Source organism: Homalodisca vitripennis, chromosome 4, assembly GCF_021130785.1.
Source record: "Homalodisca vitripennis isolate AUS2020 chromosome 4, UT_GWSS_2.1, whole genome shotgun sequence".
NCBI lineage: Eukaryota > Metazoa > Arthropoda > Insecta > Hemiptera > Cicadellidae > Homalodisca > Homalodisca vitripennis.
This window is the reverse complement of record NC_060210.1, coordinates 82,528,419-82,551,969: the sequence shown is the minus strand read 5'-3', so window position 1 is coordinate 82,551,969 and position 23,551 is coordinate 82,528,419. Positions and strand designations below refer to the sequence as shown.

General features: G+C 35.9%; 1 protein-coding gene across 2 annotated transcripts in view; it reads left to right on the top strand.

Moving 5' to 3' along the window:
- LOC124359651 overlaps nucleotides 1-23,551 on the top strand; it is a 59,099-nt gene that overhangs the window by 22,520 nt on the left and 13,028 nt on the right. For both annotated transcript variants that reach the window (XM_046812565.1, XM_046812566.1), the window contains exons 4-5: nucleotides 7,427-7,513; nucleotides 7,915-7,961. In XM_046812565.1, the coding sequence (XP_046668521.1) occupies nucleotides 7,427-7,513; nucleotides 7,915-7,961 (134 nt within the window). The remainder of the gene's footprint in view (nucleotides 1-7,426; nucleotides 7,514-7,914; nucleotides 7,962-23,551) is intronic.

The following is a 23,551-nucleotide window of genomic DNA, read 5'->3' as shown; positions in this document are numbered from 1 at the left end:
TAATCGTTTTTCTTGTCGTTCCGATTGGAATGGCAGTGTAATTTTGAACCATTTGTTTGGTAAATAAAAATAACAAACAACATACAATGCGTTTTCATTATGATGCATTGAACATATGAATGCATTTTTATTACAATTAAATCCTATATCAAGCCTACAAACGAAAAAAGGGCACAGGATTGCCATCGTTGAACACTAAAATAACACATCTCTAAATACGTAAAATAATTATGATCAGCCCAGCACGGAATTTACGATCACGTTTTTACTACGTAAAATGACATGTTGACCAGATTAGCTGACACTTTATGTATACATGTACGAGGGTCGTCCACAAAGTAACCTCCGTTTTGAAATAAAAAATAAACCAGTTGAGATACAAAAAGTTTATTATATAAATGTTAAAACTACAGCTTTTCTCTACTATTCTACATATTCACCATACAAATTCAAGCACTTATCATATCTTTTAACAGTTTTTGAAATTCCGTCTTTAAAAAAATCTGCCGCCTGAGAACGTAGCCAATCTGGCACAGCGTTTTGAAGCTCTTCATCAATCGCAAACCTCTGAGATGCAAGCCACCACTTCATGTACGGGGAAAGATGGAAATCACTGGGAGCCAAGTCCGGGCTTTAAGGGGGGTTGAGTGGTCAAAAACGTCCCATTTGAACTTTTCCAAAAGTTCTGTTGTTGAATGAATGAATGAATTGATTTTATTTCCCAAATATATGAACAATATTACAATCCAAACTTTACAATTAACTTCTAAAAATTTTTTATTACATTACCGAACGGAGTTTGAAATGAGAACAAAGAATAAATATCATAAGAAATAATCATCATAAAATAAACATCATAAAAATAACATCATGTATAAAACATTGTCCTCGGGAAATGAGCCTGCATGGGCTATGATGCCTGTGCGCAGACAGACTCGAGTTGCTCACGCCTGAAGAAATAACGGACTGGATATACATTAAAAAAATGAATATAAAATATAATACAAAATAATACACTATTATATACCACATACACACGTGAATCTGGAATGAATATATTAAAAGGAAAAAAACCGTGTAATTTTAATATGTACCTGTTTTAAAGAATTGAATATTATTAATTTTAAAAACATTTACATATTAGCAACAAGGGTAAATAAGCAGGGTCACCGCAGATTATAATGGGGTAGTGATAATGAATAATGATGGGATAGGAGTGGTGGCTGTTCACATGTCAAACTGTCCACCAGTGGTTCGTAGACAACACTGCCTCGGCCTCCTCAATAGACAATGATAATATCCACTGGTTAACTTTCCTTTTAAAGATAATTGTAGAAATTTCATTGAAAAAACTAAAATTAGGAAACTGTTTACTTATATTAATAAAAAGCACGTGAGCTAGATAGTATGAGTTGGTGTATGTTGGTGTTCTTTGAGCTGTATGAGGGCGGGCGTTGTCATGGACAAACACAACACTAGATGTCAGAAGACCACGATGCTTGTTTTGAATCGCTCGTCGTAGCTGTTTTAAGGTTTCACAATAAGCTGCAGCTGTAATGATCGTACCACGCTCCATAAATTCAACGAGCAAGATGCCCTTAGCATCCCAAAAAACTGTAGCCATCAATTTTCTCGCTGAAAAAGATTGGCGAGCTTTCTTTGGCTTGCTTGGCGAAGCGGTATGACCTCATTGCATTGACTGTTGTTTTGTTTCGGCATTCACATAGGCTACCCAAGTCTCATCTCCTGTAATGATCCTGTTCAAAAATGTTTCTCCTTCAACGTCATACCGAGTAAGAAAGTCTATGGCAGAACTCATTCTTTTCATTTTGTGATCATCGGTGAGCACTTTTGAAATCCAACAAGCACAAAACTTGTGATAGCCTAGTTTTTCTGTCACTATCTCATGCACAAGACTTCAAGAAATTTCAGGAAAATGATCTGAAAGTTCCGAGATTGTGAAGCGACGGTTCTCGTGAATTTTCTCATCCACTTTGTTCACCAAGTCATCACTGACGAGAGATGGCCTACCACTCTGGTCTTCATCGTGAATGTTCGTTCTTCCATTTTTTTTTTAACGAACCCATTGACGGACTACACCTTTGCTCATAATGTTTGAGCCATACACTGTACTCAATTCACGATGAATTTCAGCTGCTGTGTAACTTTTTGACCACAGAAATCTTATTACACCACGCACTTCACACTTGGCAGGATTTTCTATCACGGCACTCATGTTTTTACGTTGTAACAAAAGAACGCGCGATCGCACAATGCTCTCCATTGCACAGCTAGAAGCGTACTGAACGGCTGCGCACACCGATGTGAGAATGGCGGCGCTACCCCCACTACTTATCGCGCCACGCCCAAATGGCCGTTACTTTATGGATGACCCTCGTATATGTAAACAAAATGTTGGAATAGTAATTATAACTATCTCTTTTATGTACACTAATGACCTCCCACTAAAATGTGTTATATTGTATTTTCTGTATAAAAAAAAACTATAGATAACCTAATTAACAAATTAGCATTGTTTTATCAATTATATTTTGCTTCTCTATATCTATATTCGTGCATTCCGGTAGTGTCTGTTGTGTCTATGCATGAATGCCTGCTTCTTAGCGGTAAAGTAGCATATGTTCATTATTAATTTTTGTTTATGTTGTAATTTGTGTGGTTGTGTAATTTTTTATTGGCCTCTTTCCTATTCGTATAGGCCAGATTTGTTTTAATGATAAAAAACAGCCTATCAAACTTTGTATGATAAGTTACAAGTGTGTTACACAATGTGTCACTTAACCCTTTGAGTGCCAAGGGCCGATTAAATCGGCCTAGCAACGTTGCCGCATAGTGCCAAGGGCCGATGTAATCGGCCCGATGGTATTGACGAAAATTGCCAAGGGCCGACTAGATCGGCCTTTCCAATATTGGTCATCCTGTTGCTAAGTATTAACGTATGATATCGTAAAACGTATCAAATTAAAGCCCAAGAAATGTATGACATAATTCACGTAGTGATAGTTTATATATATAGTATGCAATATGTATATGTAGCTGATATCTAGAAGGCTGTGGCGCCAACTGCTTGTTGTCACACTGCAGTCGTTTTGTTTACGTTCAGTTGTTTTTGCCAGCTGTCTAGTGTGGCTATGTTGACATTTTGGTTTAAAAGTTTCCTACTTTTATTACTTCAGTTCAATTTCATTATTGAATAAGGTATAGTTTGCAGAAATGAGTAAAAGGAACACATCGCCCTTAAGCGAAAATAGGTCAGATTCCGTTATATGCCCCCAACGCTTAAACTTTATTCAATGAACTAAGAACGTTATAACACAATGTAGTTGAGTAACAGAACTAACATTATGCCCCCAACGCTAATTTTTCATTTACGGATGATTATAATGAATACAATTGGTTATTAGCAATTGGTGCCATGCGGCCTGCCGTAATCGGGATTCTCAAGAAAGATAAGATAACAGCGACAACAATACCGATCGCAATACCTGGAAATGCTTGTTGATTGATGGAATGTTAGTTCTGTTACTCAACTACATCGTTTTATAACGTTCTAAGTTCATTGAAAAAAGTTTAAGCGTTGGGGGCATATAACGGAATCTGACCGCGAAAATACATTAAAATACATGAATTCATTCTTATGATAAAAACACTCACTCAGTTATTTCATGTGAAGGATTTAGTATAATAGGCCTAATGAAATAAGCCCAAAGTAATTAATTTAAGTCTGTTCATAATAAATAAATAACAGTTGTATAATCTACCTTGGTTTAATTTCTTAAAACTAGTAAAATATATTTTACATGAACAAGAGTAAAAGCGTGCATGTTGGGGCAGGTTTTCAGCATTTTGCAGCAATATATAAAAAAATTCAAAACTCGGTTATATATAATTGTATTTTTATGAAACTCTGTACATGTATTCCAACTAACATGGGAAACATAAAATTGGCACATAAAACTCATGAAACAAAAATAAATAAATATTTTTTGTATCTTAGACAAAAACAATGTGTTTTTTCTGTTTTTTTTATTTTTGTTTACACATATATAAATTTTTTTTTTTAATTTTTGGTCAAAATATATATATTACCAATTTTTAGCCTGTATCTTGCCCTAAATAATAAAGCAAATAGTGTCCCATTATGTTAATCTTTAAGGAAGGTGTTAATTTTTTAGTAAAGTACTGCATTAACATAAGAACAGTGCTTGGCACTGAGGGGAATGGCCTGTCACAAATGATTGGCACTGGCTGCATAACCTCCACCACTTCGCGTGGCACTCAAAGGGTTAACAGGCTCACAGAAGTTGCGTTCAAAATTTCAAGTTTATAGCTCATATTAGCCTTGAAATGTATTGTGTGCACAGACAGACAGGCAGACAGAAAAACCTACAAGTAGAAAAAATTCCACATACTCCCGGCAGACAGCCACTGGGTAAATAGGTTTCAAGCCTCATTCATGGACATGCATCATCATGGAACCATAGTTAACCATGTAGAAATGAAGTTTCAAGTCCACAGATGAACTATGTTCATCTATGACTTTGAACATAGAACTATGTCTTTCTTGAACTATGTTGTCAGATGATATTTTCACATTTTTGTTCAGTAACTTGGATTTCATTTAGTACTTAAATGATAAAAGTTTACACACAAAGTGGTATGCGTATTGGGGTATTTGGGCTATATGTGTTACTACGTCACATATGTTATATGATTGTACTCAGTTTGTTTACAAATTTATTTATTGTACAACTGTCTTGTTATCATTGTTACCCTAAGACCAATGGGTCATTCTATAACAAATCAACACACCGTATAAGTCTTCGATAGCTGCCATAACTGGGAGATCACAAGAGTGACGGTCCAGCTACCAAAAATTGCTGTTCGTTTAGCGTTACCCAGGGAGCACGTGTAGCAAGCTACGGACGCGAACAACTTCACCCCCCGTGTGATTGTGGCGCACTCAGACAATTGAGCACATTGTAAACGACTGCCCTTTGCGATTGTTTTCTGGTGGTCTGGCTGGTCTGAGTGGTTTAGAGGATGGGTCTCTAAACTGGCTCAGTAATTTGGATTTAGCTTTGTGACGGGAGATTTTAATATTATTTTTAATTTATGACTCAAGAACTTTGTTCTTACGTACTTTTTAATAATTGTAATTTTTAATTTATTTATTTATGGATAGCTGCCTTTGTCCCCCATACGATATATATATATATATATATATATACACCGTATAAGAATGACCACCTCAGAATTTGATGAAATTTGGTAAGGAGGTAGTCCTTATAGATTAACAAAATTGCCAATTTCCTCCCAAGTATTTCAAATGGTTTGAAAGTTATGGGCATGTAAAGTTCTCAAGATCCGCCAAAAAACTGGAACTAATATATTTTGAAATTACCATAGCTTTTCTCCTAATCAAACTAGAGAGATGGGAGTGGTGTTATTTTACTCAGTTTTAAATCATCTTTCTTTTGATAATACAACATACTTTGTTATCAAACTTTTTAGTAAAATTCTAAATTTTGTGTTTCTTGAAAAGTATATGTTTGAAAATTTTGAAAAAATCCCTATACATAGTTTATATTTGTGATTCTCAAAATTTTAACCCTCTCCTGCTCGTATTGTTTCCAGGCGCTCATGGTGCTTCTAACCTCAATTAATTCGCTCTGCCGGTGGCGCTCGGTAAAAATACGCGGCGCCTCAACTTACACACGTTCTGTCATTGTAATTAACTATAATTATATATATATTAATTATTTTACTATATATTGGTTCAGTGAAGTTGACTGTACGAGACCAGGGAGGGGGCACACGGACAGCTGGGCGCCGGTGGCACGGGATTATTTGTTGCGCAGTTACTTGGTGAAGGTCATTGTCTGGCTCGCCGTCACTGCCACTGTGATCACTCCGAACTACATTCTCAATGCCACCACCCATTTCACAAGGTTCTGGTACATCACTACACTCATTTGAATCGTCGCAATCACTACTAATAACGAGATCGATTTCACTGTCACGAAGTGTACGACTACAACCCGCCATTGTTTCCGCACAACTAATACAAATAGCAAAATAATGGAATAAATCTACTGTAAAAGTAAAGTGAATGGTCTCCTGATAGCAAACAACCCGTAGTAGTACAACATATTGCTACTCAAGAGCAGCACTTATCGGCTCTAGTAGATAAGGCAGTGTGTGCCGATCTGTGCCGTTTAAGCTGCAGTGGCTATGTGGTGGCCATGCCGATTCATGCCTTGCGAGCGGGAGAGGGTTAAAGAAACTTATCCAATAACTGGTAAATTGGTACCTCCAACAAATCAGTTTACCAACTAATCTGTAGGTTTTGTTAAGGATTACATTAGGCAAACTTCAAATTCACTGCGGGTAAGAATGACCGGTCACAGTTTTTCAATAAATCATAAAAATGAAAAAGCCAGTAGCCTTACTCTATTTACTATACCAAAGGCTTTGAAAACTGCTAAGAACGCAAAAGCTATAAGCAAAATTAAACCATGTGAAAATAGCTCTCAAAACAATATGATTCTAAGAAATTTACAGTAACTCATATTAAAACCTAAACAAACATATGGACTTAACATACACTAAATTATTGTTTTCTACTTGAATCCTAGGATTCTTAACTAGGGTTGTTATGTATGGCAGGTGTAATAGAGTGATTACTTTGATGGAGAAAATGGAGAGACACAGATGTCAGTCAGTAAGTGCTCCCAAGGTTGTGGAACCATTAGCAGGAGCAAGGGTCTTCACAGAAGACAAGTACAGTCTTCTGGTCCCGAGGTCCTCCATGCACATAAAAGAAATATTTTCTAAGTTTATGTGCTTTGTAGTAGTTTTTCAAATGCTAGAGAACTTTGTGATACACGTACTCATCGCCGAATAAACTTGTTTTCAGTACCTGTGCAATTCAAGGCATCAATAACTGATGGCATTCTAAAACTACATCGTTTTAACATTTTTACATAGGCTTACAGCAGTATTTGCAGAAGTAGGTGATTGTTTATAATCAGATTGTCACTTCAATGAAACATGGATCTATCATTTTATTCCAGAATCTAAAAAAAAAAAAAAAAAAAAAAAACAGCAACATTTTTGTTACCTACCCAAATTACAAACTCCATCGACTTTAGCTGACATCCAACCTTTAGCTAGTTTTTGAAAGTTGACTACAAAATGGAAATTGATAATTAACTGATTGATTTGGTGCAATTTATTCTTTTTTGTCATCGGCAACTAGGTTTACAGGGAAGCTTGGACAACTGGGATTTGGATAAACAGGATTCTACTCTACATAAATCTCATATTTATGTTAAATAAGTTTGTTAACATTTTCAAATTATTGATTTTTAGAAATATTAAACAAAATCTCATTCTTTTTCAGAAACGTCTGCGGTTTAAAAACTACAGACAGAAGCATATGTATAACTGCGTGAACAAGGCCAAGATGTCTCTGTGGAGAAAACATTCGGTAAGATATATAAATATATCAACCCAGCGTGTTTATGCCAATTGATAGAATTAATTATATAATGCATTTTAAAAAAAAAACCTTTTTCTATTTACAAAATTTAAAAAAAGAACAATTGTATGTAAGTAATTTTATATTTATAATGCTTTGTATAAGTAGTTATTATTTATTTATTTTTATTTGCCAACATTAATAAATGATTACAAAGATAGTGGGATTCAAATTAGGATGGCTATGTATCTGAGATCTCATTCTCAGCTATAAAAGCAATACATAATGTAACACCTCATTTTAAGGTTACTAAGGCATCAAAAAATTAGATTGCAAAGGCTGGAAGTAGTCACCTTTTGATTGAGTTAGGCATAGAATTAATTATAATCATAATCTGCTTTATGTTTCAGGGTTTACTCGGGGGGATACGTGTGAGAAACCCAGTTGCATTGAAGAAGTAAGTATTTTTCATTTTGTTTTAAGTAAATAAGTTTTGTTCTCTAACAATATTTTTAACTATAGTAAAAAAATAAGTTTTTACACCTGAAAAATCGTTGTTTTGTGCTTAATAAAGCTCTAGGAATAAGTAAAAATATATCTTTATTTTGTTCAATTAACCTCCATGTCTTATTATTTTGGTTCTTAAATATGTCACATGTAAGATTTTGGGAATACCTGGCAACGAACTGGCTGACAAAGCTGCTAGAGATAAGGTAGTTTTAAGTTTACTCTGAATAGGACATACACTTCTCTCCCACGACTTTGTAATGAACCACAGTGATCTCTGTGCCTATCCTGTGATGTTGTCCGAATAGTCAGGACGGGTTATCGCATATGGTGTAGCCTAAATAGCCTATAAGATGTGTGTGTTCCTGTTTGGCGACCTCTTTCGGTGCCCTTATGATCTACCACCCAACCGAAGGCTATTATGTCTCTCTCTGCTGGTTCTTAAAGTGCATTTATACATTCCAATGATACCCTCGATTATAATTATAGGTGTTGTATGCCTTTAAAGTAACTTGACATTGATAACTGTTAACACATTCACTGCGGATGACAAAATTACCGGCGACAGAAAATGCGGGAATTTTTTTTTTTTACTTACCCAAAACGGAGTCAGGATAGCCAAAAGGGTTGTCCAAGGTATCCCGGAAGCTTCGTTGGCCGGAACGGGTGATATATGTATGTTGTCTTTATCAATTTCCTTTTAAAGAAATGAGGTTCCCAATTATTTTGGTTTCATCCCAATTCATATGATGGTCTTCAGACCAACAATGGTGTGCAATTTTTACTTTTCTGTGAGACCCTTTCTTGTGTTTTCTTTGTGTTCTTTTAATCTTATGTTTAATGGTCTTTTTTACTCGCCTATGTATTCACTATTGCAACTACATTTTATACTGTAAACACAGTTTTTGGAATCCTGTGTGCCATTTTTGTTTTTGTTTTTACGAGAGTTTATCTAAGAGTATCGTGTGTTTTAAACGCTGTTCTAATGTTGTACTTTCTACCTACTCTTCTAATTTTCTCCGATAATCCCAGCACATTAGGGAATGACATAAACACAAATTTATCACTATTCTGTTTTTCTGACTCAGGAATGATTCTTCTGGTTTGTTTGCACTTATTACTAATTTAGGGTATGTATTGCGTGTAAGATGTGATTCAACTTTCTTAAATTCCTCATTTAATCCACCTTTATCTTAGCATAAGCTCTTTGCTCTATCAAATAACGAGTAGGCCACTCCTTTACAGATTTTTGATGGTTTGATTGATAATTTAAATATTTTCTTGTGTTTTTTTTTTTTTCAAAAAAACATTAGTCTTAAGGACATCCCTATCTCTTTAATACACACACATTCAATTAAGGAAGCTTGGTTTAGACTTTTCTTTATATTGTGAGGTAGATGGAAGGAGAAATACTATTAATGTGATTCAAAAACTCATTCAATTCAGTCATGAGGAAGAACAACAAAAGGTATCATCCACATACCTTCACAAAAATTTTCTTTTGAACTGAGCTAAAGTCAAGGCTTTTTGCTCCGTCCTCCATAAATATACTGGTGAAAATATAAGTTAGTAGAGAACCCATTATCATCCTCTCATCTTGACAATAATTTGACCCTTTAACTCTATATAATTACATTGGTATGGGAAGGTTAGTCCTTTCATTTAATGTTTAGTCTTTGAGGCGTGATTCAATGATTCTGAGAGTTTCTGGAACTGGTACATGTGTGAGTAGACTTTCAATGTCAAAACTTACTATTTTGTCAGTTTTAGTCAACTTCTGATAAATTTTTGATAAAAGAGTCAGGTTTTCCTACCAATGGCGTTAAAATGTCCAAGAGGACTTTAGACAATTCCCTGCAAGGTGAATCATGAGAACTAATGATAGGAGGGAGAGGGATGCTAGGTTTGTGGATTTTGGGACGCCATACATATTGGGGATTTTAGAATGGTGAGGAGGTAATCTAGATCTAAATTTATTTGAAAAATATGCTTTGTGTTTTCTTAAGGTTACTTTGCGTTCAAATGAATCAGTCGGGTCTTATTTAAAACTGTGTATTTGCCAGTATTTAAAGTTTCCGCAATCTTTTCTCTATATGCTACTTAGTCAAGTAAAACAGTATTGTTGCCTTTATCGGCGGGTAAGATTTTGACCGTGTCGTCTTTCCCAAGGATCGACATGGCCTTTTTCTCCTCTATTGTCAAATTGGGCTCTGTGGGAGGAATTTGTTTCCTTCACGCCCAATTTAGTCGCTGAATCATAAATCAGAAACTTGTTCCATACTTTGAAAAAATCTCAGGAGAGTCCAATTAGTGGAATATATTATTGACCAAATTGAAAGTTGTAATACAGTTACCAGTTTGTTCCTCGATTTCAGTAAAGCGTTTGACTGCATTGACCACGATCTACTGCTTAATAAACTACAACACTTTGGAATAAATGGGATACCAGAAAACTGGTTCAGGAGCTACCTCAGTGGGAGAAAACAACTAGTGGAACTGAAACACAATTTAAATGGAACAACTAGCAAATTTCAGTCTGAAACACTCCCCATGAACCGAGGAGTGCCACAAGGATCGGTCCTTGGGCCAGTTCTTTTCCTCTTGCTTACAAACGATTTACCTAAGTGCATGGACAGGTTCTGCCAAACAGTAATGTATGCAGATGATACTGTACTTACACTAGCTAACACACATAATGACCACCTTAAAGAAGAAACACACATATGGCTTTCAACTTAGTTAAACAGAACTGCAATTCAAACAACCTTGTTCTAAATGAAAATAAAACAGTACAAATGACATACAGCACAAGAGGAAGGGAAATTGATGGCCTACCCACTGTAAAAGTGGATAAAAACACAAAATGCCTTGGTATTACCCTTGACATGAACCTTAAATGGGATGCCTACATTGACATTTTATGTAAAAAACTCGCATCAGGCATTTATGTCATAAAAATAATTTAAAAAATATCTGGAACACCTGCAGCAAAAACTGCTTATTTTTCACTCTTCGAGGCCCACGTAAGATATGGCATTGCAGCATGGGGTGGAACAAGTAATAAAAACATGGATAGAGTATTTCTGCAGCAGAAAAAGGCAATGAGGAGTCTAGCAGGCATAGGATACAGAGACAGTTGTCGACATGTCTTTCAAGAACAAAAAATACTCACAATACCAGCACTGTATATTGGTGAGGTGATTCTACTGGTGGTATTGTCAAACAAACCAAAACTTGGAGACTATCACCAGTATAACACCAGAAATGCCTCAAACTTCTCACTCCCGTCACACTACCTCAGTCTATCAGAGAAGAAGCCAACTTACAAAGGAGTAGTCTACTTCAACAAGCAACCTGATCACCTTAATCAATCAATCAATCAATCAATAATACTTTAATCATAATCATAAAAGAACAGAATAAGCGTCAAGTTACAGTAAGAAAGACAGGTAGAAATAGAAATCAGAATAAGATGGTTTACAAAGTGTTTCTTCTTGGTATTTTGTAGTCACAGATGAGGAGTCCCTCCAGCATGTGTCATGAACTCGTCCATTGTGTAAATTGATTTATTGATTAGCCACTCTCGAAGTTGTCTTCTCATTGTAGCTGAATCTTGAGTCTTTTCATCTCGTCAGGTAGAACATTAAATAGTTTTGCCCCTGCATATGAAGGCTTTTTTTTCAAACAAGGCAGTCCGGTGGGGTTGAAGGATGAAATCGTCGGCATGGCGAGTTTGTCGCCCATGTATGTCTTTGTTTTTTTGGTAACTTGAGTCTGCAGGCAAGTAAAACAACTTCTAAAATATACAGGGATGTCACAGTTAAAATATTAAAAGTTCTTAAAGACTTCACGACAGCTGTCAAGGGGTTGAAGGCTAGCCATTGTTCTAAGGGCTCTTTTTTGAAGGACCAAAATCCTACTGCATGAAATGCATGAACTGTTTCCCCATAAGATTATGCCATATCTGATCTTTGATTCAAAGAGTGCAAAATAAGTGATCCTTGTTACCCTCAAATGTACTTGTAGCTTTCACTCTTTTTATGGCAAAAATAGCCGAGCTAAGTTGGTGGCACATCTCGTCAATGTGGTGGCTCCAAGGCAGTTTTTCATCTAGAGTGACACCAAGGTGTTTAGTTGATAAGACACGTTCCAACCCTGGAGTTTTTCGCAAACTGCATCGTCATGTCTACCTAAAAATTAACTGTTTTGTTTTGCACTCGTTAAAAACTAGATCATTGTTCAGACAGTACTGTTGAGCCATATTAACAGATATGAAGGTGCGTATTTCAAGTTGCTCTATTAATTTGTTGCTAGATACAAGAACTGTGTCATCAGCATATATGACAGGATAACTAAAGTGGTTCATATGGGATGGAAGATCTGATATAAATAAAAGAAACAGTACTGGGCCCATTACAGATCCTTGGGCACTCCTCTGGTTATGGGTAGAGGGGAGATATTCACAGTTTCTGTTTTTCCATTTAGAGTATGCTTGATGGATACTATTTGTTTTCGTCCTGTTAAGTAGCTGCCAAACCAATTCAAAACAGAGTGCTTTATGCCCAATGAGCTCAACTTGCTTAAAAGTAGGCCGTGATCTAAACAATCAAAAGCTTTTACTGAGATCAAGAAAGGTGCTGGTGACTGTGTTGCCTGCATCAATATTGTCAATTATGTGTTCGATTAGGTCTGTCAATGCTGTAATGGTTGATTTCCCCGCTAGAAAGCCGTGTTGTCTGTCAGGAATTAAGTGGTTTGTGTTAAGATGATCCATTAATCTGCTCAAAACTATTTTCTCCAAAACCTTTGAAACTGTTGGAACTAAAGAAATTGGCCTGTAGTTTTGAATCTCATATTTGCTTCCTTGTTTGTGTAGAGGAAACACCTTTGAGAGTTTTAATTTAGAAAGGAAATACCCCTTGGCTCATTGATTTATTGATAACATCGGAAAGAGGATGGCAGAGTTCCAGTCTGCAAGATTTTAGGAGATTAGCTGAAACTTCATCTATTCCAGAAGACGTAGAAGATTTCAATTTGTTAATTGTGTTAAGTACTTCGTCAACATTTGCAGGTTGAAAGGATGAAACAGTAGGCTATTAAGTGTTGTCCTTTGTTGGTAACTGTTATTTTTCTTTAAAGTTTTCTCTGCTATTGTAGCGAAATATTCATTGAAAATATTTGCCACCTCACCAATGTCGGAGACTGTTTCCAAGCCAGTGTTAATCTGCCATTCCTCCTCTTGAGGTGATTCTTTCGAAGGTCTTACTTTATTTATTGTTTCCCCAGATTGCTTTGCTTTTATTAGAGGCTTGGTTAATATGTGCTTCATTTGTTTGTTTTTTTACTTCTTTCAACTTAAGGTCATAAGTCTTCTTCTTTTGCTGAGGCCCTTTCTTTGTCTTCTTGGCTGTTGGTTGACAAATAACGAATCCTGAGCTTTCAGGAATTGTTTCCTTAGCAGGTCAATATCAGGATTTAGTAGTTCAAGATTATTCTGTCGACTAGGCTTGACTCTTGTTTTTGGTCAACAGGACAGGCAATGTCCATAGCCGACGTTTAAAATGGAAAGGAAGTTGCAATAGGCTTCTTCTGCACTGCTGGACTCATATACCTTTTCCCAGCTCTGGATAGATAGTAATCCCTTAAGGCAATGTAAGGTTATTATTATTAAAAAACCTTTTTGTCAATGATGTTCCTTTCAGCTGTTTCGAAGGTATGTCCACAGACGTAAATTGCCCTGTATGGTCTGAAAGTCCTGTGTGCACAACATCAACAGAAATAGAGTTAAAAATTGAAGTTTGTACAAACCATGTCAATAGAAGTTGAAGAGGTGTGAGTAATTCTGGTAGGTGGGAGATCTAGTCGAATCATGTCAAAAGGAGCAAGAGCTTCATCAAATAGTATTTTTTCTCTTTTTGTCTTATCTAACATGTCAACGTTAAAATCCCCCAACCAGGCAAATCCCGCTGTTCTCCAGTGGAAATCTTTCCAGAAGATCAGAAAGGATTAAAAGTGCCTGGCTGAGAGATGCTTTAGGTGGACGGTAAGCACCAAGAATATACAAATGCCGTTTCCTGGTTATCTGGAGTTTCACAGCAGCGACTTCACATGTTAGTTCAATAATTAGGTTCTCTAAGTTGAGACTTTTGACTTCATAAACCAATCATGTTATATCTGTAGATAGCAATTCCTCCTTTTATATGGTGTTCTCTATTGAAAGAAGTTATTAGAGAATAATTTGGAATTTTTCCAATTTTAATTGTTTCACAGTTTAGTCCGTGTTCACTATTACTAAAATGCCCGGGTTAGAAGTATGTAAAAAATGAGCAAGCCGATCAATTTTATTGCCAAGTCTGTCAATATTTTGGTGAAAAAATTGACAGTTTTCTTGATTTTTGAGCCTTTGTATTAGTTACAACTTGGGGTGGTGGGATGTCTAGTTCATTTCCTTCATTTTGGCCTTTGTTAGCTCTCCAAATTCTAAAAAATTATCTTTTGAACCCTCTGTAACAGAACATTTATTATCACGGCTAAAACTGTAAGTAGATTTGGAGCTGTTTTTGAGGGCTTCTTCTATGTTTCTATTAAAAAATTCTTCGAAGGATTCCTTGTCAACCAATGTTTTAGCAGTGATAGGGGGTCCTTTATAAACTTTTAAAGGGCTGGCTATTGGCTCTTTAAGTGGAATAACGACTTCATCCGAAAGTAACTGCAGGTTTCTTTATATTGCACATATTTAGCTGCTCAGTGGCGTTGTCCATCAGGTTAGTAAGTGTAAGTGGGGTCATCCCCAAATGTAGGGTTTGTTGGTGTTTGATTTTTTGTAAAGATATGCTAAACTGGTTCTTGTTTGGGTGTTTTAGTTGGCTACTTGGAGCCAGACTTTTGTGGAGGAGGAAATGTTAAGGGTGTATTGAGTCCCACTGAGTTCGTTTTTGTTTTGTGTGTACAGTTTGGTCAGTGTGACTTGTCAAGTGAGATGGATGAGGTTTCAAGTAACTTCTGGTTTTATGGAAAAACCTTGTAAAGTAAGGACTTGATTGCATTGTCTCTGTCTAATATCCCTGACTCCAACTCTCCACACTTTTCCTCCAGTGCTGTGATGGTGTCATCTTAAGCAAGTTACTGGAAGAGGCTTCAAAAAACAACTCCAAAAATGGCTTGAAGACCACCCGTTTTATTCAGAAAAGGAATGAATTCCTGGAATGGAGAAATTAACTGGACAGTGTCTTAAGCACATACTCTTCTTTATAGTCTAGTCTTTAAAAACATAACTTTAGTAATATGCTTTTACTTTTTGACGCCAACACCATTCTCTATGATTGTGCGAATAAAGAACTTTTTGATTTGATTTGATTGTCTCAGTTTGCGTTTGATCAATTGGGAAGCGGTATGTAGGGGTGGTGTATGAGACTGTAGTCGAGTTTCAGTCTGGTTCTGCAATATGGGCAAGTTAAGAGTGGAAGTGATAATAACTCTCTGAGGAGTGTGCTTCCTTGTAGCTGATTTCAGGAGGAGCTATGTTACACAATACTGGGAGCCAATCAAGGGGTGTTTCCATTAGAGCGTCACTGATCAGTCTGATGAGCCTATTCAAATGTGTATCAATCTTTTTTTGTATGGACACTAATTAGCCAACAAGAGACAAAGCTATAGTACACAGAACTTGTGCGTGATGGCTCCTTATGTTAAACCAGAAAGATTGTATGTAATGTTGGCCTTTTTTAAATTTTTACTGCTGATTTTTTAACCCTTTGACGTGTTCCTTGTTTGTGCAGCTATACACCCTTACTGCGTGAGTTTTTCAGCACTTTACTTACATTTTGTAACTCCAGTATGTTTTAAGCTGTGCATGTAAATAAAAACACACATAGGTCATTATATTTTTATTTTTAGACAAAATCAAACTGAAAATGATAAAACAAAACAGTTTTATATTTAAATGTATTTACAAGAAAAATAGTCACTGTCAAGTAGCCTATCAATTTCACTGTTTGTACTAACTCTACTGGGTCCTGCCATTGTATGAGGATTACGTATTATTCCAACACTAAATAAAATTGTATTTGGTAAAATAAATTAGAACTAGGCCTACCATAATGTTAGTAAAATAACAAACATTCAAAGTTGCCATTTTAGGTTAGGCTTACTTGCAACTGTCACAAAAAACGAAAAAAATTACTAGAGTGAACTTGATTTACAGACCATAATATTTACACAACACATCCACTAAAACGATATTAATATTATTAATACACTTTTAAACTCTGATAATATCACAAAACAACATGTAAACACATGTAAACATTAGCTCTATACTTCGCATAAACAAAGAACCAGCTGGACTAGTTCGTCGTCAGTAGTGAGAACAGCTGATTCGTTGCGTCATATTCTAGACTATTTTTACGATAGCTAAACTCATAATCTTTAAATTGATATCACGTTCAATTGACCAGTATTCGAATGACCATAAAATAAAACCGAAAATAGTCGATACATCGCTTCGCGTACCAGGCACGGCAAAACGCGTTCTCAAACGCTCAGTGCGCGCGTACTAGGTACGGTAAAACACGTCGAAGGGTTAAGGTGGCTTTTAAAAGTGAGAGATTGATCTAAGCTAACTCTAAATACTGAGTCTTTATTGTGATTTAGTTTGACACCATCAAAAAGGATGTTGAGTTTATAATTAGTCAAGTTTATTGTTCAGATGGAAATGGGTCACCTCTATCTTTGCAGGGGTTCTGACTCTACTTCCAGCCTCTGAAATAGTCTCTGAAGACATTTAAATCATCCGCGAGTGTTACTTCTGCCTGGTGTAAATCTTTGTCTAAAAAGTTAAAACTATATTGGCTACATAAGCAACTTTCTGGTTGCCGATACTGAGTCGTGAAGAAAATCATCATTTAATTGTGTGAAAGTGTTTTTCCCTGTGACTGAAGCAAGCTTTAATTAGTCTAATGCTTATTATTGAATTTAGGAGCTGAAGGAGATGAGGCCACGGAAGCATTTTGTAGAACTTATAAAGAATTACATAATTCCTTTACACTATGTTGCAGTGAGATCTATAAATTCTGCTGATGTTTACATTTTTTTCAAACCGTTCTCAATGAGAGTAGTGAGTGCCAGGACCTGGTTACAACAATTACAACCAGCGAATCCAGCTTGATTGATAGGAATCCTGTCATTGAGGACAGGTGAGATTCTGTTATAAATCAGCCTTTCCAACAACTTATAACACACACTTAAAAGTGCCATAGGTCGATAGTTATCAGCTTGCTTTGGATCTGTGTATGGGTTTAATACAGCTGTAATCTTTGATTTAAACTATCTTACACTAAATGACACTACCTGTGGTGTAAGGTACCTTATGATTTTTTTGCTAACAAAAATTTCCTGTATTAGGTTAATGTCTAATCCTTTTGAGATAACTCTCCTTTCCAAAATTGCAGTTGTATCCTTTGCGTGGTGGAAGTTTCGCCGAGTTTTGAGTTGCCTTAAACTTGCCAAATTAGGCCGTCTTGGGCTTTTCTAGAAAGACCTTGTGTCTCCTTTAATTGCTACACTATTCACCCTTGGTTGCCCCTTCCACTATTTGTGAACAGTATAGATCTAAGGGTTAGTCTAAGCAATGCTTCATCTTACTTAGAAAAAATCTTTACTTAAACTGCAAGGAGGTCACCTGGTATACAGAGTTCTTTATCATAATTATGATCCCCCTTGATCATGCAAATGACAACACACACTTCACACTTAGTTTAATTTTCGATTCCGGCACATATTTTGGCTATAAAAAAACTGGCGCTTGAACGACCTTCACTCTACCAGATGTAACGTGCATATCGGCACAAGAATCAGGGCCTAGTAACAAGGGCTGCACCATTTTTGACCGCATACGTCACGAACCTGACGTCTGCCGCGTCTACCCGCTTGCCACTATGGGAGCGTTATGGTTTACACGCTATTACACATCAGTAGAATAATATAATTAAGGACATCCTTATATATTCTTAAACTGTGTGATCTGCTGAAACTAGCAGTATAAATATATTTCAGTTTATATCGATTTGAAAATTGTACAACCACAAAAAGGCGTGTTTGAACTCCGAAATGCAATACATTGAAAGTTTATAAGCGTTATTTTTTTGGTTAAAAACAAACTTTTAGCGGCAAAGTTGTAGTAAATTAGTTTATCTATAAGTTTCATTGGAAGAATTTGAATAAAATATTATTAATATTCCCTTAGGCTTTTCTATACAAATGAATAATAGAATAAATTTAGAAAGAAATAATATCCGTCGAATCTACTTTTTTTCAATTGGCACACATCTAATTGGTTAATAACTATTTAAATAATTTTATGGATATGTTTGAAAATATTTTGTGACTTACCTTAGGCAATGTAAATGTCTAGTAGAACCAATTACAAAAAGATTGCAAGTCCAAATAAAATTAGTTTGTTCATTTTACAGCATTATTTGTTTACTGTTTTGTTTAAGACGTCAATACCTAAAACTACAATTATGCATGTTAATAGATTGATACCACTTAATAGTTACAGCACTCATTTATCTAGTTCAACACTGTTCTTCAGTTTTTTTTTATTGAATCCACTTCTTAGCTTTTTTAAGCTGTTTCCTCTTGCATTCTAAGTTACTGTTCTACGTTCCTTAATCTAATAAAAGTTCTCACTCTGGCATACACATGTATGGCTTGCTTGCAAACATTAGGGAACTTTTCAGTTAAAATACTCTTCAGATTGGCTATAACATGGTTTTGTTTTGAAAAAGAATTTCCTTCTCCGTGGAACTTTAAAAATACATTTTCAAATTCTTTAATTGTTTTTTTCCAATCCTCTGAAGGTACAGTTAATTTTCCGTGAGATAAAGTTTTAATCCAGATTTTGTTATCTAAGTGTTCATGAGGTAGATCTCTACTCATTTTTCCCAGTGATGGGTCTACTTTCCTTGCCCTGTAAGCAACATAACCAGCTACATAAGAAAGCGCTTCTTCTTCCGGCCAACTCTTTTCTGAATGCGCATTTTCGGTTTCACTTCGATCTCTATCCTCATATTCGTTTAACAGGTCAACTTCATTCTTCTCTATCTCCTCGACTGGGGCATTCGTTTCTAAAAGTTCATCTTCAGAGAAAGCCGACTGGATAAGTTCTGCCGTCAAATACACGTCTACATTGATTACACCTTCTGATTCAATGTTGGTTTTCGACGAAGGCCTGGGCATTTTATTAGAAAGCAAAATTTTTTTTATTCGTGATATTACTTCTGTTGCTGTTGGGTGGTCTGCAAACGCTCCGGTACCACGGATTTGGCTGTCTATTCTTTCAATTGCGTTTTTACGAACACGTCGTTTTTCTATCCGTTCATTGCGTACATCGTCATCGTCATTACTGTTAGTGGGAAGTTTTATTGACGGAACAACAAAGGGCTTTAATAAAAATTTCTGAGGCAGCCCTAATAAGCGATTTTTCATGTCATCAATGTAGTCAGATGGTGCAAAATGATCACTACACACATAGGCATACTTACAATTTACCGTGTCTCCTCTTTTACACTTTGATAACCAAATTTTACAAGTCTCACTGTCTTTTGGAAACTTATGGTACACTACTCGCTGTTCACTTCCTTTAGTCTTTCTAGAGTTATTTGGACAAGTAGCCACAGCACAACAACTCATTTTAACACTGCATAAATAAACTAAATCCACATCAAATCACTGAGGATCAACCTCAATTAAATCACTTCGGCATGTGCAGCAGCGTGTAAACGACAGTGCACCAATGTAACACATGTTCAACGCCAACACGGCCAGTCCCTGCAAGTTGCAACGCGGTGCAGGCGCGGTGGCGGTATCTGGCCTGATCAGGCCTGCGACGTCACGGCACCCCCCTCCCACCACTCCGCCTGCCGTGGCGGCACCGCGCTGAGATCAAAGAAATGGCTCAGCCCTTGTTACTAGGCCCTGCACAAGAATGGCCATTCTACTCCCTTTACTTTCCCAGAGGTTACTTTCGGTTATACCCTTGTGTATGCTACCAAGTAATTTTGTTGAGACAAATATATTAGAGCAATTTTGTTTTTATAGCTCTTTGATTTAATAATAATACCATTAATTTGTATTTTGACTAATTACTACAGAGTTACCTCTACTGCAAGGTTCATTACTAACTGTTTTATGTTTGGTAAACCAGTCACAGAATTAACCTTTGACTGATTTCTCTCGCACAGACAAGCTTGCTCACGTTAAAGCATTTTCTTATAATTTTTGAAACAACATGTTTAAAGTGTATTTCTATTTTTATGAATGACATACTATTATCATGTTTGTAAATATATCATATGAAAACTAATATATTTTTTGTTTTATTGATTTTTATTTGAGTAACTGAATAAAGTTAGTTCAAAGATCAAATACAGTTTTGTCACCGGTAGATTTTTGTCATCTATTTGTTTATTTACTAAGAGTGTTTATTTGTTTGTCTGTGGTTCAAAGGTTATATTAACAAGAATCTGCAGTTCTAATTAGAAGTAATTTAAATAAATAAATAATGTTAAAATATTTAGATCTGTTAAATAAAGTAAGTTCAATAAATATTGATGCACAAAATTACTTGCAATGCAAAAAAGGTTCATTTCCTGGCAGATATAGCACTGTATGCAAGCGGCCTTGTCTAAACACAAATCTAGTCAACCAAATGCAAAATATAATATAATCTTATAATTAATTATTTAGAACAATAATAGTAAGGATGTTAAGGGCCTTACTAATGTCAATAAATATTCTGTTTGTCAATTTTCCCTCTTCTAAGCTGTCTATAAGAGATTCAACCATTTTGATGATTGCAGAGGTGGCAGATTTTTCTTTAGTAAAGAAATGTTGACATTTTGTCTGTAAATTATATTGTACACAATAATCCAGTAATCTTCTGAGAACAATCCTTTCTCACAGTTTAGAGAAGGTTGATATGAGAAAGATAGGTCTGCAATTGCCGGCTTCTAAAGTTCTTCTATTTTTGTGTTTTGGATAAACGTTTGTTAACCCATTGAGGAAACAATTAACCTAGCCTCTCTAGGACTGAATGTTTCTTCTCAGGAATTTGGCTGATTCTCCAAGATTGTTTGAGTTTCAATATTTTTTAGTGATAATTCTTCTGTTTCTTCTCAGGAATTTGGCTGATTCTCCAAGATTGTTTGAGTTTCAATATTTTTTAGTGATAATTCTTCTATATTGTGCAGATCTTTTTATCCTATAATAATGATATTTTAAAGATTTAATGTAGCTTTCCAGTTGTTGGATTTTCGTTTCAGGTGTGCCAAGAAAGTCAGTTTGTTTTTTATTGTGTTGTTTAAAAATACTTTGCATCTTGAGAAGCTGTTCTTTCCCTTTGATACCTTGTGATTCTAATTCAGCATTTTTTCTCTATGCTTTTCCATTGACAAATGATCATTTTCTGGCCTGTAACATCCGCAGTGATTGTGGCGACACTTCTGTACCGCCATGATCTGCCTGCTTGTCATGTGTGACACCCAGGCGTCCAGCTGCTGGATTTCTAGGCAGGCGCTTCTTTCCGTCCGTTCAATCATAGGAAGGTTTTCAATCATACAGTTGAAGGTGGTGATTTGGAATATTATAGAGGCCAGCATGTTTTGTATGATGCTGATGTATATCTCTATATCTGTGTTTCTGAAAGATCTATGCCATCTGCATATAATAATACCTCCTAGACGTAAATTGATACAGCTGTTTAGAATCCCCAGGTTCTAGAACACCTCTTTAGAGCTTTCCATCCATCTGAATTAATCCAAGAACACTAATGGTCTTTTTTCTAGGATAAGTATTCTTTGAAGATTCGTTGCTGTTGTCCCACCCTAAACAACTAATTCATATATCAGTTGAGCCTCAAAAAAAGATAAATAATCTGCTCTTGTTGTTTCAGTACTACTAATTCATTAAATTTGTTTTATAACATATGTACTTGTGTTTAGATGTTTGGAGAGAGACTACAGATTTATCCATTTGGTTGTTTTGTCATTCCTCGGGATGCATTTACGTCTGTAGGGCAAGTGTGTTTTGGCTGAGCTGGTGCTTGAGTGTCTGCACAAATTCGAAAGGTACCATCATTAGTCGTTCTCTCCATTTGCCTGATGCGATGGACCAGTCCTCTCTCAGTACCTGCGGCCCGCTGTCAAGTGATAATTCAACAACACTGTAGACTGAAACCTATGCTGACATTGTGAAGGAGTCTCTTTCAAGGTCTAAAATATGGTGAATCTCCATTGTTACTGGGTCTCTGTGGGGGTAGCAGAAGCCCCGATTATGACGACTGTGACCCACAACCAACAAGCATCTCAAAACTCTGTCCAACATTGTTCTCCACATTTTTCAGGGAACCCACTAATAGCCTCTAATAAAAATGACTGACCCTAAATCTAAATCAAACTATTCCAGTTCAAAAGACACATGTAATTTGTGAATAACAATGCTCAAGTTACTACAAATAAGGGGGATGAACTTTCTGTCATTTGCGAGGAACTTCATCCCGACATATTAGTTGTAACCAAACATGGTTTTAACAACAGTAATATTGAACATTTCAAAATTTTAAATGATCAATTGGCGAATGTTTTCTGCCCCTCTGCCAGAGAAGGAGGGATGGCTATCTGTGTTCGAAATCACTCATGACGGACAAAGATTTTGAACTTACTACAGGGGTTACCATTCACACAAATAATGCTTCATTGCAAGTCATTGGAGTATATAGGTCCCTAAAAAGTGGAGAAAAACAGTTCTTTTACAAATTTGAAAAAAATATTGACTGACATTACAAAAAGGTACAGAAGTTTCATATTTTTACGAGGGATTTTGATATTGAAGTCCTAGATTGATACCCCTCTGACAAAGTAATTCACTGACTTGTTGCGATTGTTTGGTCTTGGCTGGTCAATTGACACACCAACGTGCGTAACCAGCACATTAGCGACAGCAATTGATAATATTCTTATAATTCTAACTGACATTCAGGTTTCTGTGATCAAAACAGCGATCTCAGACTATTATGGTAAACAGATTGTTGTCATCGGTCTCAAACCAACACAGGATCCAATTAGCAAAAAGACAATCCGAGACATGAGGCCCGCAAACATCGCACTTTTAAACTCTCTGCTTTCCAATGAGAGATGAAAGTTTCCAAATTGTATGGATCCCATTGAATTATAGTTCAAAAATTTGGAAGAACATCTCAATCTCCATTTGAACGTGAGCTGTCTTTTAACTAAAATAAAATCAAAGGCCAAAATAATAAGTACAAATGGATTACCAAAGGTATCTTGATTTCGAGGGAAAAATTAAAAGCGTTCTCCGAAATTATAAAGCACTCCACAAATGAGGAATTCAAACACTTATCAAAATTATAAATGAATCTATAGAAAGATGATCAGAGCTACAAAAGTTTATGATTTCACGAAAACACTGCTTACATAAAAAAAAAAAACGTATAAAAAACTGTGTGGGGCATAATCAACAATA